Source organism: Podarcis pityusensis (assembly GCF_964106645.2).
Source record: "Podarcis pityusensis genome assembly, chromosome: 7".
NCBI lineage: Eukaryota > Metazoa > Chordata > Lepidosauria > Squamata > Lacertidae > Podarcis > Podarcis pityusensis.
In genome coordinates, this window is record NC_138031.1 from 18,780,455 (window position 1) to 18,798,564 (window position 18,110).

At 39.0% G+C, this 18,110-nt stretch overlaps 1 protein-coding gene across 5 annotated transcripts in view; it reads left to right on the plus strand.

Moving 5' to 3' along the window:
• CSMD3 (CUB and Sushi multiple domains 3) overlaps positions 1 to 18,110 on the plus strand; it is a 578,955-nt gene that overhangs the window by 270,181 nt on the left and 290,664 nt on the right. For 3 of the 5 annotated variants that reach the window (XR_013988260.1, XM_081012460.1, XM_081012462.1), the window contains one exon: positions 10,799 to 10,876. The exons of the other annotated variants lie outside the window; for them this stretch is intronic. Coding sequence is in view for 2 of the 3 variants with exons in the window: in XM_081012460.1 (XP_080868586.1) it covers positions 10,799 to 10,876 (78 nt within the window). In the remaining variant the exon portion in view is untranslated. The remainder of the gene's footprint in view (positions 1 to 10,798; positions 10,877 to 18,110) is intronic. 5 annotated transcript variants of the gene reach the window in all.

Here is an 18,110-nt window from a genome sequence, read left to right on the forward strand (position 1 = left end):
GTTGGTTAGAACTACGTAGAGCATTGCCACAGCATTTTACACATGTGCCATTAAGAAGTAGAGGAATTTCTAGAGATAACATGCATGTGTTAAGCAGTGACGGAGCGTTCCCCGCTAGTGCTTGGGTGGATGGATGCAGTGCACTGCCGGAATGACCCCCAGCCACTGGAGCAAAGCAGGGTCACACTCCTCCAACTGGCCAACCATGCAGTGGGGACCACAGTCAGCTGATGTGGGCGGCGGCACTATGCTTTGAGGGGCACACTATTGAAGTTTCGCAACTATAACCTGTTGCAGGATCTTAGCCAGACCCAGTTGAATATAGCAGATCATACGCAGACTTCCAGAAGCAATCAGTTGCAGGAAGGACAAAGCAGGAACAAGACGCTGCTACCAGTAACTTGGTTACTTATAGGTGTTTATTATTTACAGCAGTCTCTACAAGTTACTATATACAGGATACAGACATGGATCTTAACTCTCTCACTGAACAAACGCCAAACGACTCTCAGAACATCACACTGACCAACCAATTATCCAGCAAGGAAGGTCATGAGTCATCATGCCTAAGTGAGGACCTCGACCAATAGCAGAGTTGTATCCAAGTCTCCATATCTCTAGGCAGAATAACTCCCTCTGCTCAGTCTTCTTGGCCTTTGGCCAACTTCTTAATTGCTTTGTGGGAAGCTGCATCAAATAGCACGTAGTCAGAAATCCCAGCACACACTCACAGCGCCCTGCGAGCCTAGCCTCACTTTGTGAGACTTGCAAAAATGGTGCTGGGCTCACAGGGCACCGCGAGTTGTTGCATCTGTTTTACGGTGCCTTCCAGCTGGAGGGTGGTGTGAGAAGGACACAACAGGACAGGACTCAAAGCAGTGCTGGGCTTGCTGGGTGCTGAGAGCTGGTGTGTCCTCCAGCTACAGAGCACCACGAGAAGGATGCAACAGCTCACAGGGCAGGGTGTTGTGAGGGATGTGTACCCTCCCCCCAAAAAAAAACTGTGCCCAGGGCGACGGTCTCCCTACTCTGGTATGCCCCACGGAGGACCTTAAGGTCCACAAACAACAACACTTTGGAGGTCCCAAGCCGCAAGGTGGTTAGATTGGTCTCAACTAGGACCAGGGCCTTTTCAGTACTGGCCCCGACTTGGTGGAAAGCTCTGTCACAAGAGACCAGGGCCCTGCGGGATTTGACATCTTTCCACAGGGCCTGCAAGATGGAGCTGTTCTGCCTGGCCTTTGGTTTGGACTCAGTCTGACCCTTATGTTTCCCTCCCCTTATGTTTTTGATCTATGGACTACTTTTAAAATGAGGCTGCATTTTAAATTTTAAATTGCATTTTAACCTGTATTTTAATTTTTTTTTAATGTTTTTACTGTAATTTTAATGGTGTTAGCAGCCCTGAGCCCGGCTCTGGCCAGAGAGGGTGGGGTATAAAAAAAAATTATTATTATTATTATTACTATTATTATTATTACCCCCCCCCACCGCCCTCTATGCCTCTGGTGTTTTGTAAGTCTTAAATATGAAAATGCAGCTGTATTCAACTGTAGTTCTTTTTCTCTCCCTCTAGAAATAGATAAAATTATAGAAACAAACACAGAGAAAACATTCATGCTCTGAGCAAGAAATCAACCACACGCTGATAGGATTAGGAAGAGAATTCTTGTGTGCAGAATTCTTGATAATTACATGTGTATAACCTTGCGCGGAGACAAAATAGGATTAAATGGACTGCTGAACTGGTGCGGCGTGACAAATGTGATGCCCTTCCATTTCTTAAAGAAAGATGACAAGCAAAGCAAGAGTTCTCTTTCTTCCCTCTTTTTGGTCTGTTTTATTGCTAGTCATTGATCAGTTTCTTTCTGTACGAAGTCAAGAAAGGAATGAGTACTACTAACTGTACAAGGCAGAGAATGAAATGCTCCTTAGATGCTACTTACCCTAGCCAGCAGAGAAAGAAGCATCAGCTATTTTGTGTTTTTAAAAAGGTTTGATGCTGTACCAGGATTTATAGGCGGGCATTATAAAGTTTTTCCAAATATATCACTTTAAAAAAAAAAAAAAATTAGCATATTTGATACAGGAAATCTACTTGCTGAAATATGTAACTGGTTGTTCATTTTTGGTGCCTTTTATTTTCTTGGCTGCTACTGTTCCTGAACCATTTTCCTTCTTCTCAGTCCTAACTTTCCTTAGCCTCATTTGCCCACACAACTATTTTGACATTCAGATTTCTACAAAAGTAATCACGTGGGGGGGGGGCTTGAGGACCAGCATGTTTTCTCCATCTGTTTACTGGGTTTTTTTGTTTTGTTTTGTATTACTTATAGACTGCCCTTAATCACTTGGTCCTGGTGGAGGGGAGGTCTATAATCCAAAAACCCCTCAAAAATAGCAATCTTAATCTGAATTTAAAACAAATATCCTGAGGTGCATTTTTAATAATCAGTTTTTATCGAACATTTTCTGCATAAGAGTCAATAAAAATTACACCAATCTAAAAGATAAAAAAGAAAATATAAGGAAAGGAAGGGAATAAAGAAGAAAAGAAAGAGGAAACGTACATTACAAAGTTCTATATCAAATTTAAATATGCTTGATTCATAAGAAGAGCTGAGTATTAGCCAAATCAGTATAGGGAGAAAAATAATAATTTGTAGCACGATTCTAGCTGTATTAAACAGATTTGGATTAGTTTTCATCTGAGCCATGCTACTGAATATTTTGTGCATTATACTTAGAATGTTTATTTATTTATTTATTTGCTATTTTTAAAAAAGTAATGGGAGAGATATAATTGGATCAATACATGGTCAAGCATTGTAATAGACTGCCCCTTGAAAATAAATTACAGATTGTAACTATATGATAATTTGAGGGATGTTATCATGTGGGGTACATGGCTTGATATTTTTTGTTACTTACTTACTTACTTACTTACTTACACACACACACACAGAGTGGGGGGTGAGACTCTATTTTAATAAGTTTTGCATATGGAATTTTGTGGCTCTGACCTAATCCAGCTTTTCCTGTCTCAAAATGCCTCTTGCATCAAGTGGCCACTTACATTCAAGCCCTTGCCGGGGTGTTTTCGTTTTGTTTTTTTGGGGGGGGAAAGCCTAACTGTATGCAAAATTAAACACCAAAATACATATATTATAGGTATAACACACATTAGACTCAAGCCTCATCAGGTGCTATATATCTGCAGTATTAACAGATAACTATTTTTAAACAGTTGTTCTATGTATATTATTATGCGCTAGTTACTTTACATATCCTGTATATTTGCATAATATTATGCATATAGTAGTGTGTATAATAATGGATAAAATATGTGAGAATTGTCCATCATTTTAGTGGAACTGGTATAAATCCTAGTTTTCTTGTTTATATAACAATTTATAACCATTTTTATACATCTTAAGTGCAAATAAAATCTCTATGAAATCTAAAAAATAAAGAAGTTAAATTAACCAAAATTAAAATAAGTCAAGTGCAAGTATTGTTGATATCAAGGAGAGAGCTGGGAATTAGAAAAAAATATCTGTTCAAGTAAACTTGACATGGAGATTTTCAGGAAATCCATTCTCTCATTATGTTAAGTCTGCCTTGGATTTTTTTAAAAAATCAGCACAAAATCCTCCATTTAGAAATCTATTTAAATGAATAATTTAAACATTCTCCCCCTCAAAATGTAAAGTATAAATATTTTAAAACAAAATAAATGAATAACCCAGTATGAAGCTTGTTGTAATATTCACAGACGGAACTGGCAACAGAGGTTCAATGGGCTATTTGCATATGAGAAAGGGGTTGCTTCAAGACAGACAGTTGATACAAAGGCGTTTGCTCATTTCTTTGATGCTCATCTCTGCTTTGACTGGCCAAACTATTTATTTGCCAAACGAGAGCAATCAGTTATTGGAGTGTTGCTTCCAGAGTGATATTCAAGGATACCTTGTTGTTGTTAATGAAAATGTTATAATCATTTTTCAAGCATGTTATAATCATTTTTTTTACAAGCATCAGAGAAAAGATCCAGTAATTCCCCACACAATGATGGCAGTTCAGGACCTTAGTACAATATAAGAAGAAAACAATCAAATATCCAAGGAATAAGGTGCTTCCTAGGAATTCCATCCCTCCAAAGCAGATTTTGGTACAATATGGAGAGCTGGGGGGGGGGGGGAGAAGGTGGAATTCCATTGCACAAGAACAAGTCTGCTTGTGCAACATTGGATATGATCCTTGATATTAGAATTGTAGAATCATATTTCGGAAGGGACCCAATGGTCATCTAGTCCAACCCCCTGCAATGCAGGAGTCTCAGCTAAAGCATCCATGACAGATGGCCACCCAACCTCTACTTAAAAACCTCCAGTGAAGGAGAGTCCACAACCTTCTTAAACTTTTGGTATAACAGACCATGCGCAGGGGGGAAACAGTATTGTCTGAAAGATCTAACTTTGTATTGTCTAAGTAAGCATAGCTCTACTTAAATTATCCGTTCCTATAGTTGGACATACTTTCAGTTTCCTTTGTTGTTGTTGTTTTGAAAATCCATTTCAGTTTTTGTTTCTTTGAGTATGGGGGTTACATTTGTTTGGGTGGAAAGGAATCAGGTTAGTAATGATATACAGTGGTACCTCGGGTTACATATGCTTCAGGTTACAGACTCCGCTAACCCAGAAATAGTGCCTCGGGTTAAGAACTTTGCTTCAGGATGAGAACAGAAATCGTGCTACGGCGGTGAGGCAGCAGCAGGAGGCCCCATTAGCTAAAGTGGTGTTTCAGGTTAAGAACAGTTTCAGGTTAACAACGGACCACCAGAACGAATTAAGTACTTAACCCGAGGTACCACTGTAATAATGTTAGATTTCTTGTTTGTTATCAGTTTTTAAAAAGATTAATAAACCATTAATGAACATGAGCAAATATTTTTTTCATAGTGCAGCAGAACATGATCAGGGCAAAAATAAGCTTGCTGCCAAATTCTGTAGTTTTCATTTCCATCCCTCTGTACCTCTTGCACTATATTTTCTGAAGTAGCTTTATGTGTTTCTGTTTGTGTTATATATGCTTTCATAGAATCATAGACTCATAGAACTGTAGAGTTGGAAGGGAACCTGCCACATAAGGAATCTTGCCCACAGCCATCTCTGCGTGGACAACCTTCTGGTTAACAGCCAGACACACTGACCCATTGTGTCACAGTGCATGCTTGGCCACAAATAAAATCCCATTGATTTCAGTGGTGGAGTTAAAACCTGACTAAATCAATAAGTTTTTTATTGCAGTCCAAAGACTCACAAGACAAAACTCAGTGCATGTGAAATCCATTAAAAGCACACAGACTGTTAGGACATATCATAAGACTATGCTTGTTTCTGACTTGTGTCTAATACAGATTTATCTCTTATCCTGACCACCTCAGACAGACTTGGCAACACCCAGTCACACAGGGAATCTTATCGTCTAGTAGGAGCCTGGCATAGAATTGGGCAGATTTACCTGGAAGATTTGTCAATAGTGAATTAATCTAATGTTGTCGGCCCTGCTTATATAGTCTACAGGACAGGAGAATGTGCTTCATGCATTATACTTCCTGGTTAGGACAAGGACATAATCTTGTGAAATAAAGGACCCCAGCAAATCTACCTTGGAGCATTTCAGAGGGGAAACACATTATGTCTAGCCTTAGTAAAAAGTCTGCAATAACTGGCAACTGCCAAATTGCTTAAATATTCAGCTGTGTAAAATAACCTGACATACTGTATACTTATGGCACTTGGTGAACAGGTATGAGCAGGCCTGCAGATCACAGAAGGCAATATCCCACAGTCTTTGTTTTACTGATTTAAGAGCAGTGTCATAACCCATATGTGGGAGAAGGGCTCAGGAAAAACCAATTGAAGCAGCTTTTGGGGCATTAAGCTTGGACAACAGCTGAAGATGAGTGTAGGCATAACCCTGTGCTCAGTTTAAATAACACTGACCTTAAATCCTTGTCAGTAGAGGGCATTTCCCAGTTTCTAACAGTATGACTGAACGTGGAACATCTGGGGATTTGGAGAAGGGCCCTCAAAAATTTAGCCTAGCTCAGATGTTAGTCCTCCACTCCAGATAGTGGAGGCGTACAGGAACTGGGCAACTGTCTTGGCATTAAATACTTTAATGGCAGGTGGAACTCACTGCCCCCCTTTGGTGAAGATGTAACACAGAATGGCAGACAGACTTGTGCTTCCTAAAAGGCAGCAGATCTATGAGTGGTCCATGATATTGTACGATAGAATGTCAGCCCTAGGTGTTTTGAAAAATACTAATCTGTTCTAGAACATGACCATCTAGTGTCCATTTACATTGGGAGATAGATCATATCGTGTGCACATTGTAAGCCAGACCAAAAATATATTTATTCAAGCAGCCAATAGAGCTCAAGCAAAACATTATGTTAATCATATTGCCATGTAATGAAGCAATTTTGGTTGGAAAAAGTGCAGAACGTATAACTGTATGATGCACAGCAGATCATATCTTCTTTTCACTCTTATATTGCACACACATACAGTGGTACCTTGGTTCTCAAATGCATTGGTACTCAAACAACTTGGAACCCAAACACTGCAAACCCGGAAGTGTCTCGGTTTGTGAACTTTTTTTGGAAGCTGAATGTGCTCCGGTTTGAGTGTTTCGCTTCCGATTTGAGTGCCACACTTCCATTTTGAGTGTCACACTGAGGTCTGTCTGTTTTTGCTATTTACCTTGCATTTTTGCGGCTCTTTATTTGTGACTGTGTGGAACCCAGTTCAGCTACTGATTGACTGATTGTGTGACTGCAATACATTGTTTATTGCTTACATTTTATGGATCAATGGTCTTGTTAGATAGTAAAATTCATGTTAAATTGCTGTTTCAGGGGTTGTTTTTAAAAGTCTGGAATGGATTAATCCATTTTGCATGACTTTCTATGGGAAAGAGCACCTTGGTTTTGGAACGCTTTGGTTTTGGAACGGACTTCTGGAATGGATTAAGTTTGAGAACCAAGGTTCCACAGTGGGAATGATTCCAGTACTGTCTGTGGTAGAGCACATGCTTTGCATGCTAGTGTCCCCAGTTTCAATCCCAGGCATCTCCAGTTAGGCCTGGAAATGAGCTACTGTCTGAAACCCTGAAGAGGAGCTGCCAGTCATTGTGGATTCTTTGGGGTTAGATAAGCTAATGGTTTGAGTCAGTGTAGCACAGCTTCCTTTGTAATTTAGTCTACATAAATTGTGTGTGTGTGTGTGTGTGTGTGTGTGTGTGGTGGATTGGCTGGACAAAGAGGAATGGTGGAAGAAACAAGCTGGAGAACTCAGAGCCTGGGGATTGGTGGTGGAATGACGATCAGAGGCAAAAGAGGGAGAAGCCTGGGAGGAGGACGCGTCAGAAGCTGAAGAGGTAACAGGGCCTAGTGAGCAGGGAGAGTCTGCAGCAGAGAGGAATCCAGAATCAGAAGCAGCAGTGGAAGCAGGAGATGAGGGAGTCCAAGAGGCAGAAAGGAGTAAGGCTGGTGAAGAAGCCAGGGAGTCTCCCACTCCTGCCGTGACAAGTTCCCCAGAACCAGAAGAGGTATGAAGAGGGAGCAGCAAAGACAGGCAAATTAGATTGCTTAGGAAAGACCCGGGGAGAGGTGGAGACTTAGGCAGCTGTGGGAAGGCAGACCTTCAGACTCCACAACTTCCTCACAGGGGCAAGATCTCCTGGGTACAGTTGCTGTCCTCATTAGACCTGGAACATCTGGGTGGACTTTGTTTCATCTAATAAAGAGTTAACATCACTTACTCTGTGTGATTTATTGCTGACCCGCTCCAAACACCTGCTCCTGTCAGTGTGTGTGTGTGCGTGCGTGTTAAATCCAGCAAACCCCAAGCCTTTTTTTTTTATGGACTACTATACAAAACCATTAATGTCACTTAATATTTTCAATCAAAGCCTTCATCCACTTCCATACTTCATTATTCTGCCCATGCTATCTCTACATAAAGCCACACCATTATCATCATTATACTCTGGAATTGCAGGGTGGGGAGTGAAATTTTATTATTTGGCTTTCTTTTATAACAGTTATGAACTGTCCATTTTCATAGGACAGGGAGCTTTTGAAGTATTTTGCCTTTGAAAACTAATTAACATGATCACCTTAAACTGTGAAATTACTCAAATGGTTCTGTTTCTTAAAATGCGAGGTCTTTCTTCAATTAGTTATTATTATATATTAAACACAACTGAAGCATAGAAAAAGGTTCCCCCCCCTTACCTCAAGAGACTTGAAAAATAATACTCATTGAACTATGCTTGGGGTTTTATGGATTCTCTGGGCTTCCTGCCACAATCTATTCTTTTTCTTTCTCCCATTTACTTCAAAACCAAACCTTAGTAGAGTAATCCTTAGCAGAGTACCGTAATTTTAATCATACAGTGGTTTCATACAGCTATGTTCAATATGTAATTCTCTTTTTGTTTGCATTGTTGAATTCCTAATATTTACATATTATTGAAAACAAATATGTGTAATCTAAACTTGGGGCATGATCCAACCAATGTCAAGCATTACTGAACCACATTGATTTCAAGCGTGCAGCGGAATCCTACATATCTAATTGGTTGGAAGTAAATTTCCCTGTGCTCATTGGGATTTGCTCCAAAGTAAATGTACACAGAATTTCATTTTGGGCACATACTTAACTCGCCAATCGAAATCAACTTGGCGGGTTCATGTCCATTTATATTAATAAGCAATCATCTCTACTATTTTGCTTCTGTCATTTTTATCTCCCCCCCCCTTCCTGTGATCGTTTCATCTCTTTCTTTCATATTCTTTACATCACTGCTGTTTCATAGCAGCTGCACAATGATATACCGTACTTTAAAAAAAGAAAGAAAGAAAAATGGATAAAATAAATATATTATATCCAAAAAATATAGTAAAAGCAGGAATGTTTTGAGGAGAGTTTAGAAACTAAAACTAGCTATATTTCTAAACAGATAAATAAAACACAATTAGAAGCAATGGACAGTCACATTTTTAATGCTATTAGTTACTGATGTCATAACGATGCTTATCAGATGACATGTGACACCTAGGAAGTGTGTTCTAATGAATGATATAACAGACTGTGAGTTAGCATTAAACACAGGCTGCCTTTATGACAGCGCCATGGTTATTTCTGTTGTGGTTTTGGGAATCCTGTGTATTCGTATGTGGAAGCATGCCCCATTAAAGTCAGTAGGATTGGGCTGTTTGAAAAATAATTTGAAGCGCACTGTAGTTTCTCTCTCTCTCTCTCTCTTCCAGCATTTACAAAATAGTGGGACATGTCCTATACTTAGAGAAAACTCTTCTAGAAAGATAACTATAGGGTGATTTTATGCCAATATTTCCACACAGTGACCTAAAACTCAAGATCCCCATATGTACGCAAGACTATCTGCCTGCTGCTATGTTGTGTCATCACTAAATGTCATGCCTGTTTGAAGCTTTCCTCACAAGCTAGCAGCCAGTGGCTTCCTAGGCAGAGTAACTAGATATAGTATAATATAGGGGTCCTGCAATTTTAATAGAAAAGAGGGTTACATCTAGTTAATATACAGTGCAAGCATATTAAGGAAGGAAGTGCAGTTAGGATTGCAGTCTTACACGCCAGTAGGTGAACAGAAAGACCATCCCATCTGAGCTGATATCAGCTAAGGTTGACTTTACCACCTAATGAAACATCACTTGTTCTGACATATCTTAGAACGCATCTTACTGTATCCTCACTCATCCTTCCTTGGGGCAAATTTGCAAGGATGTGCTAATCTGAAATCTGGTAACATACAGGGACAATTCAGATATTTCATTCTGTTATGAGTCATAATGTAAAAAAATCAGTCTCCTTGGTTTTTTTGTCTACTGTGATAGGCTTTTCAGAGTTTCATATACTGAAACTGATTGCCATACAGATAGGTTGGAAATAGGTTATCTTTCCATCCTTACATGCTCTAACTTTGTGACCATATTGCTGATGATGCAGTTTTCTTTTTCTGGCCACAAAGTTACTTTACAGATCTTAAACTTAAATGTGCAGAAATAGACAGATTGGTGGAAGGGGGGGAGGAGAGAGAGAGAGGTAGATTAACTAACCTCATATTGATTCATTCAATATTGTCATTGCTTTACTCACACCACTGTCAGAAAATATTTTGGGGAATGATCATGGCTTTCTTGTATGTCCTCCTGAATGTATTTTGAGCCCATACAAAACTGCTCCAGGATGGGAGGTGTTCCAATTTTGCGTTTTAAAAGCATAGAAAATATCGCAGCAGATACTTAATAAGGGAAATAAATACCCATTAAATGAGACAGGGATTTGAAAACACTATTGTGAACCTCTATTAAATTCTTGGCTTTCCAGGTTCCATAATGGTATAATAAAGTTACACAAAATCAGTTGTGGAACATGGAAACTGGAATATTTAAATTGGTTTTAGAATTTTGCATAAGAGGCATCATACACTCACTACAGGAAAAAAATAATAATGTTATGCCTGTTTGTTTGTTCCTGTATACTTTTATATAATATAAATACTGCCTTTTGTGTAAAAAAAAAAATGAACTCTGTTCTTTTTCTCTCTCTATGGGTACACAATATTGTTGAAGGCAATTATGCTTAATTTGCACCTCCATGATAAAAAGAACTGTCAATTGAAATGAACTCTTGTTAGACTGTATTATCTGATATGTGTTTTTGTTTGTTTTCTTAACTAGTGAAAAAGGCCATAGATTTTAAATCTAGAGGATTTAAATTGTTTCCAGGGAAAGACAACAGCAACAAGTTTTCTATCTGTGAGTGTACTCCTTTTTGTTACTTTTTCTAGTGCAAGAGTGAAGTTTGTGCTGTCTGTGTTGTTTGTGTGTGTTTTCAATATTGTTCACATATATCTAAGCACTTAACTGTATTAAATATGTATTCTATAGTCTGCATGGTGAACGTGAAAGTGTAATTGTACTCTGAAGTGACTTTATGCAAATATGGCATCGCTGCAGTTAATTTTCTTTGTGAATATTCCAAATTTAAATTTCGAAGTTCTACAAATGTCCCCCCTTTTTTCTAGCAGTAGGCTTTTACTTGAAGCTAAATTAATATGTGCACTCATCCATGCAATCCCTAAACATTTCTTCTCAGATAAATATGCATTATCAGTAGTAACCTCAACTAAATTTGTAGCGACTGATTCCCTAATGAGTGCTTAGGACAATGGCCTTCTAGAGTTGATTAAAAAGGGATAATGAATTTTTTTACTAATATAACATTAATGCAGATTAATGCACAAAAGCTATAATAAACTAGATATAATAACCATTTATGTTCCATGGGGGGGGGGGTTGTAGGGGTTCTGGATTAGAGAATGAACTGGATATGACAACTAGTCAGAAACAGATGCTTCTTTTCTAGCCTGAAGAAGAAAATGGTAAAATATTATAAAATAAACTTTATACCTTCCTAAACTGATTCCCCCCCCCTACTCATAGTGCCAGAGTCCTTTATACTTTCAACAAAACACAATGAACTACACATTAAAAAGTTGACCCAAATTGTGACCCCCACCTCAACTTCATCATTCTAACTGTAAGCTGCAGAATTGGAAGAAATTTCAGCGATGGGGATGGGCTGCAAACAGGGAAGTATTTCTTTCCCCCTAGACTTCCTCACTCTGATTTGGCTTTGCGTTGATGCCATATAGCAAGAGATTAGGCTAAGTGATGGTAACTGGAGGCAAATCAAAATGGTTGCAAGATGCCCTAAGTCCAGCATCTTGTGTGCCTGAAGAAAATGACAACAACAGCAACAACAACTGGTATTCAGTAACCAGCACTGAGCTAGCAAAGGAGGCCTCTTGAACCCTCATTTCAAGCTGAACTATTTTTTCTTGGATTTTTAAAAATTGATTTCTACCAATGTACAAAAATGTAGTGCGGGGATTTATTGCAATGTTTCACCAGGCCCACAGACAATCTGTCTTCAGGTTGCTTCCAGGTCTTTCCTAATCTGCGCCAATCAGCAGTGATGATAGTAGGGGACCCACAAGCAACCTGGTGAATATGATTCATTGCTGGTGGCAAATGGTGTGATCACAATCTGCCATTTTTAGTCACTGCATGTTTTACAGGGCTAGATCTGTTTAGCTTCAGTGACAGAATTGCATCCAAATACTTTCAGACCATTCTCTGAGCCACATGACTGATCAGTGCCATGCGAAGATTCAGGTTTGATTATGATGAAGTAACTTAGCCAGTCTGCTGGCCTTAAACAATGAGTTTCTCTAAGCACAGATACCTGCACATTAGGGCTAAACCGTGGCTCTACTTCTACCCTTACCAAGAGTAAAAGTAGACATAACATTAGCAAGTAAACATTCTGTGTCAAATGTGCTCAAAATTCTGAAGATGAAAGGAAATGTTTATCAATTTAATTTTAGCACCTGAAGCCAGCAGAGATTCCTTGGAAAAAGCATAATATCAACTGTATGCCATTTTAAGTCACTTTTCAGAGTAGAACCACTTTTGAAACATTTCAGTATGATCTATATGCATAAAATGTGTACACTGAGTTTCTTCTTCACTTCTCAGGCTCTTGACTAAGGTCAAGTGTTCTTCATCGATAAATTGGCGTATGTTGAATTTTGTGTGCGCCTCGGGCAGATTTTGTTTGTGTTGGTCATATGCAAAAACTGTATTGGAATCGGTTCCACGTACTTAGTATGGGGAGAACATTCATGGGAATTTCTATATCAGGTATTCTACATAGCCAAGCCCATTCAACTTTTTGTTATAAAGGAGAAATAAAGTAGGCCTATTTTTTACTATGAACACCTGGAATTATTTTGAACGAATCAGATCAATGGTCCACATAGTTCATTATTTTCTGCCCTGACTGGTTGGAACTTTTTGTAATGTAGCCTTTCTCAATTTTACCAATATTAATTTCAGACCTCCAGTGGAGCCATGGGTTCTTTTCAAATCAATTTGTAGTACTGGTTATTTAATCTATAAAATACAGTTATCTAAACGACCATTGGGCAGACTGGTTCTCTATTTGGGGGAATGCAATAAACTGGGGGAAGAAAAGAAGAAAGATGTAAAAATTGCAGAATGGTAGTGAGGAAAGAGAAAAAGTTTCACTCCTTGCTACTGTTTCCTTCCTTTTGGTACATGGATGCAGGAGGGTACAAATAGATACTGACTTTCAAGGTTCTGCATAAACAAAAGAGTTGGCTGAAACAATTTTGAAACATGAAATAGGATAATATAAACAAATCATTTCTTTTTCATGAGGAAACAGCAATTGAACTGAGAATGGGCTTGATCAACTTGTGTAACGTTTATTTTGCTACCAAAACTAAAGTCATGTTAATGCAACATTTAACACTTTCACCTGATGCCATTGCTACTAACATCCATCCTTGACATGCTGAACTGGATAAGGTCATTCATAACCACTGTTACTACTACTGTGATTAGGTACCTCCTTCTGCCATTAATGCGAAGCATTTACTTGGTGCCAATAGATTGCTAGGTACTGTTTAGAATGTAACAGTGAGGTGGCCCATTCTGCTTGCATTTTAAGCCAGAAGTAACTACAGGCAGGCAGTTCTAATTTTACCAGCAAATTAGCAACATATATAAACCTTCATGCAGAAAATTTATTTTAGTAAAATGCTGTACCATTTAATACTTTGTAAACAGTGATTAGTTAGCTATTCAGTGCCACATATGATAAATGGGCATTAACCATGCTTTTTTAAAAAAAGGGGGGGGGGATTAGTTTGAAACGTCTATGTACTTACAATTGCAAAGACCAAGGAAACGTTAATTTTAGCTCTAATTCAACATTTTGTCCAGTCAGCCATACCATTTTGTAAGGGTCATTCAGCATACTTGGATTCCAAACGGATGCAATTATTGTTGTCTGCAAACCTATGGGCAGCCCATTGTGCTATACTGGTTGTAATAAACACTTGTGCGATATATGTTTGTTAATTTGTAGAGCACCCTTATGTGGCAATAATATAAGCAAATAATATGGATGTTGGGCTGGTCAGAAGGAGAGAGATCCATGAGGAAAAGGGCATAGCATAGCGACATCCACATATAGGTGCTACTGAAAGCCTTGGAATTTGACGAGGTCATCAAGAATCTGTATTTCAAGGACTGTGTATCCTATCTACCCTGAAGCATAATCCAGAATAGCTAGCCAAGAAGTGAAAAGAAAGAAAAATACAGCCCAGAGATATTATCTTTACTATATCTACATGCTGTTGTTGTTTCTTTAACTAAGGGCTCCCCCTATCTCCTGTCCCTAGCACTAAGCTAAAGCACAGAAAGAATCTCTTCCCCAATTATCCGTGCTGGGTTTGCCTTGACATGTTCTTTACTAGCACACACCAGTGCTGTGCCAAATCTTGGCCTCACATTTGTAGCCAGTCTTTCAACCCATGGGAAAGAAGAGCTGTTTTCCTGCCTGTCTCAGGATCATATTTTTCCACTGTCGTTTTGTTTTTGCTTTCTGTCCAAGAAGAACAGAACAGCAATGGGACAGCAACTTCCTATCCCATCCAGATACCTTCAAGCCCCGTGCCACTTAGTGATTTTATTTATTTACCATGAATTGTAGGCAACCTGATCATACACAGCATAGGCTCACTGAAATCAATGGGCATGACTAACTCGTGAGTATGACTCACTTCAATATCACTTTATATTTCTATGGCTGAATATGTGACCAAAAGTATATGTTCTCTGGCCAGATCACAAAAAAAGAATAAAACGAAATGTAAAAAAAAAAAAAAAAATCAATTTCAAAATAAATAAAAACAGCATAAAAAATCTCTCTGACAGAAAACATGGGAGTCATACACTTGAGAAGCTCAACTAACTAGACACTAGTTTTCTTTCAAAGGTCTTGGTGATTGGCTATTTTACCTTCTCAATAATTCTTCTTGAAGTTTAATACTGTTGCAAGGCCAGAGCCCTCAGGAATTGGAATACTGGTGAAAGCAGTTAGGTTGGTGAGTACCAGGGACAGAGCCTTCTGGGTGGTGGCCTCATATCTGGGATGACCTGTCCAAGAAGTTCATATGGTCCCCTCTCTGTTTTCTTGTAGAAAATCCCTAAATACATTTTTCCTGTCTGCATTTGAGTGGTTTTATGGTTTGCTTGTTTTAAAGAATTATTTCACCTGTTACTACTAGTTGTTTTTACTATTATTTTTAATATTCAAATTGGATAAAATAATCTTAATTGTAGAGTTCTGCTGCTTGTGGAAAAGATGGGGCAGCTACTTATATCCAAATTTTAGGTGCACCATATAATCCTAGAATGGTAGAGCTGGAAGGAATCCCGAGGGTCATCTAGTCTAACCCCCTGCAATGCAGGGCTCTCAGCTAAAGCATCCATGGCATATGGCCAGCCAATCTCTGCTTAAAAACCTTCAGGGAAGGAAAATCCACTACCTTCTGAGAGAATCCATTCCACTGTCTTAGAGCTCTTGCTATAAGAAAGTTCTTCCTGATGTTTAGTCAGAATCTCCTTTCTTGTAACTTGAAATCATTGGTTTGGGTCCTAGCCTCTGGAGCAAGAGAAAACAAGTTTGCTCCATCTTCCATGTGACAGCCCTTGAGATATCTGAAGATGACTACTATATCTCAGTCTCCTCTTTTCTAGGCTAAGCCTGGAACTCAACTCCCTCAGCTGTTGCTCATACGGCTTGGTCTCCAGACCCCTGATCATCTCCTTAAATTGTGGTGGCCAGAACTGGACACATTACTCTAGGCTAGCAAACCTTAAGAAGACTGGATTTGCCCCCCTTTCCAGGAACTGGACTACCTCAGAATCCAGAGGATCTTGAACACCGCACTTCCACCCCTGTCTCATTTTAGGGCCTTCCATCAGCAGTAGAATGACCAAGCTGCACTTTCTGTGGCCAAGGCAGTGGAAGCTGCTCACTGGTGGTGGCCAGCAGACAGGGATATCTGCTGGATCCTAACTACCTCCAACAGCATGGATTCTGAGTTAGGATTGTAGCCTTAATATAAGTTATAGAATTGCTGTAACCTGCCTTTGGAGAGTATGTACTCCAAGAGGCAGCTCAACATCCAGCAGCAACAACATTTTGCCAGGCAACTTTGGAACAGATGTTTGGAATGAGGAGGGCTGTTGCTCAGTGGTAGAGCGTAAGGCTTGCATGCAAAAGGTCCCTTGACTGGGAGGATGGAGGCGCTGGCAGTCAGTGCAGTCAATACTCAGCTGGTTGAGCCAATGGTTTGACTCAGCATAGGTCAGCTTCCTGTGTTTCTGTCTTCCCATTAGCAAGTCTTCTGCAATATATCCATTAGCTCTTAGTGGTGTTAACCTGTAGCATATGAGTCAGTCAAGATTCTCCTTGAACTCTGAAGTTTGTAGAAGTACAACAAATCTTTAAGCGAGGGAAGACTAAGAGAATGAACATCCAATCTGTTCATTTATGTCACATTGATTTCAGTAAGAAATTAAACATGTGCAAAATTCACTCCGATTGAAATTAGTGTGATTTAAATGTGCTAGCTCATACCATGGTTATATAATAAATATATTATATAATGCTTATGCTAGTATAAATAGCAACATAAATTATTTATTATTGTTTTCTATCCTCGTCATCTATTTCATCCTACTTTTAATTTGGATATATCACTGATATACGAATGGACAAGTTAAGAATGTTTCACACATACTCTTCCATCTCGAGATACATAGGAGTACTGAATATTTATCAACTACATTTGCCCCAACTATTTATTTTTTATTTTTTTAAAAAGAAATCAAATGTTGAGATACAGTAATTCAGTTTTTGTCACTTGAAAATAACCTCTATTACTGATGTAATCTGAAGGAATCTAACTTTAATTTCACCTCCATTTCAACTACAGATAGATGTCAAACATGGAGACATAAAAACTTAATGTGAGTCGTGCCCAGCCAGATTAGAGGATGGATACATCAATAGTAAAAAAATAAAATAAGTGGCTGAGAAAACAAGAATGACCACATTACACTCTCTGTGAAGAATCAGTTACTGACAGAAAGTGTTTATTAATTTGTAAACCTGCAATGCTATGGATGTTTAGCTGGGAGTAAGTTCCATAGGACAGTCTAGTGCTTACTTCTGAATAAATGTGTTCAGTGTACTGTAAATGACAACTAAATGGACACACCACCCCCCCTCAGCACATATATGGCCCATGCCTCCTAAGGAAGAATGAAGTCAGATCATAGGCAAGGAAACATGTACATAAGGGCTGAATGTATAGGGCTTCTGTAATATGTCTCTTCAAACTGATGGTGGGAGATCAGATGTATAAATGTTTATTAGGAAACCTCCCTGCAGATCCAAAACCTAACTCAACCATCTCCTTCACTGTTCACATTTGAGTTTTGCATGTTCAGGGAGGAGAAATATTTTGCACGATGGAGCTTTTGAGCAGTGTGGATAAGTACTGCAGTTCAAAGTGGTATTACCCAATACAGTAACAGGCAAACTACATGAGGCTGATGAAAGTGTGCTTTTATTGAAAGGTGAGGCCGGATGAGAAACAACCTCCTTCTCATCCAAGTTCCCACATTCCTCAGGTGACAAAGGCATTAGGGCTCAGGAGACAAACCCTGCTTGCTCCTTATGCAATGGAGATACCTATTTTATCTTAGTCATGCAAGATAGGCTGTATACTTCAGCTTAGAAGATGAAGGGGAAATGAACCAAAGGAACTGCTGCATGGGATTGTAATTATCACAATGGCTGGTTAAGTTCACAATAAAACATGTTTTATACTGGAAAGAGAACAAGGGTTATGCTCAGACATTCCCAACTCCCCATCCCTTCTCCCATAGTTTCCCACAATGTATAATCTAGTGGTTCATGAAACAATTCTATACATGCCTACTCAGAAGTAGATTTCACTGAATTCAATGGAATTTGCTCCTATGTAAGTCGGTACACCAAATACTTGCATGCATTTCTTCTAGGAAACATTGGCTAGCAATG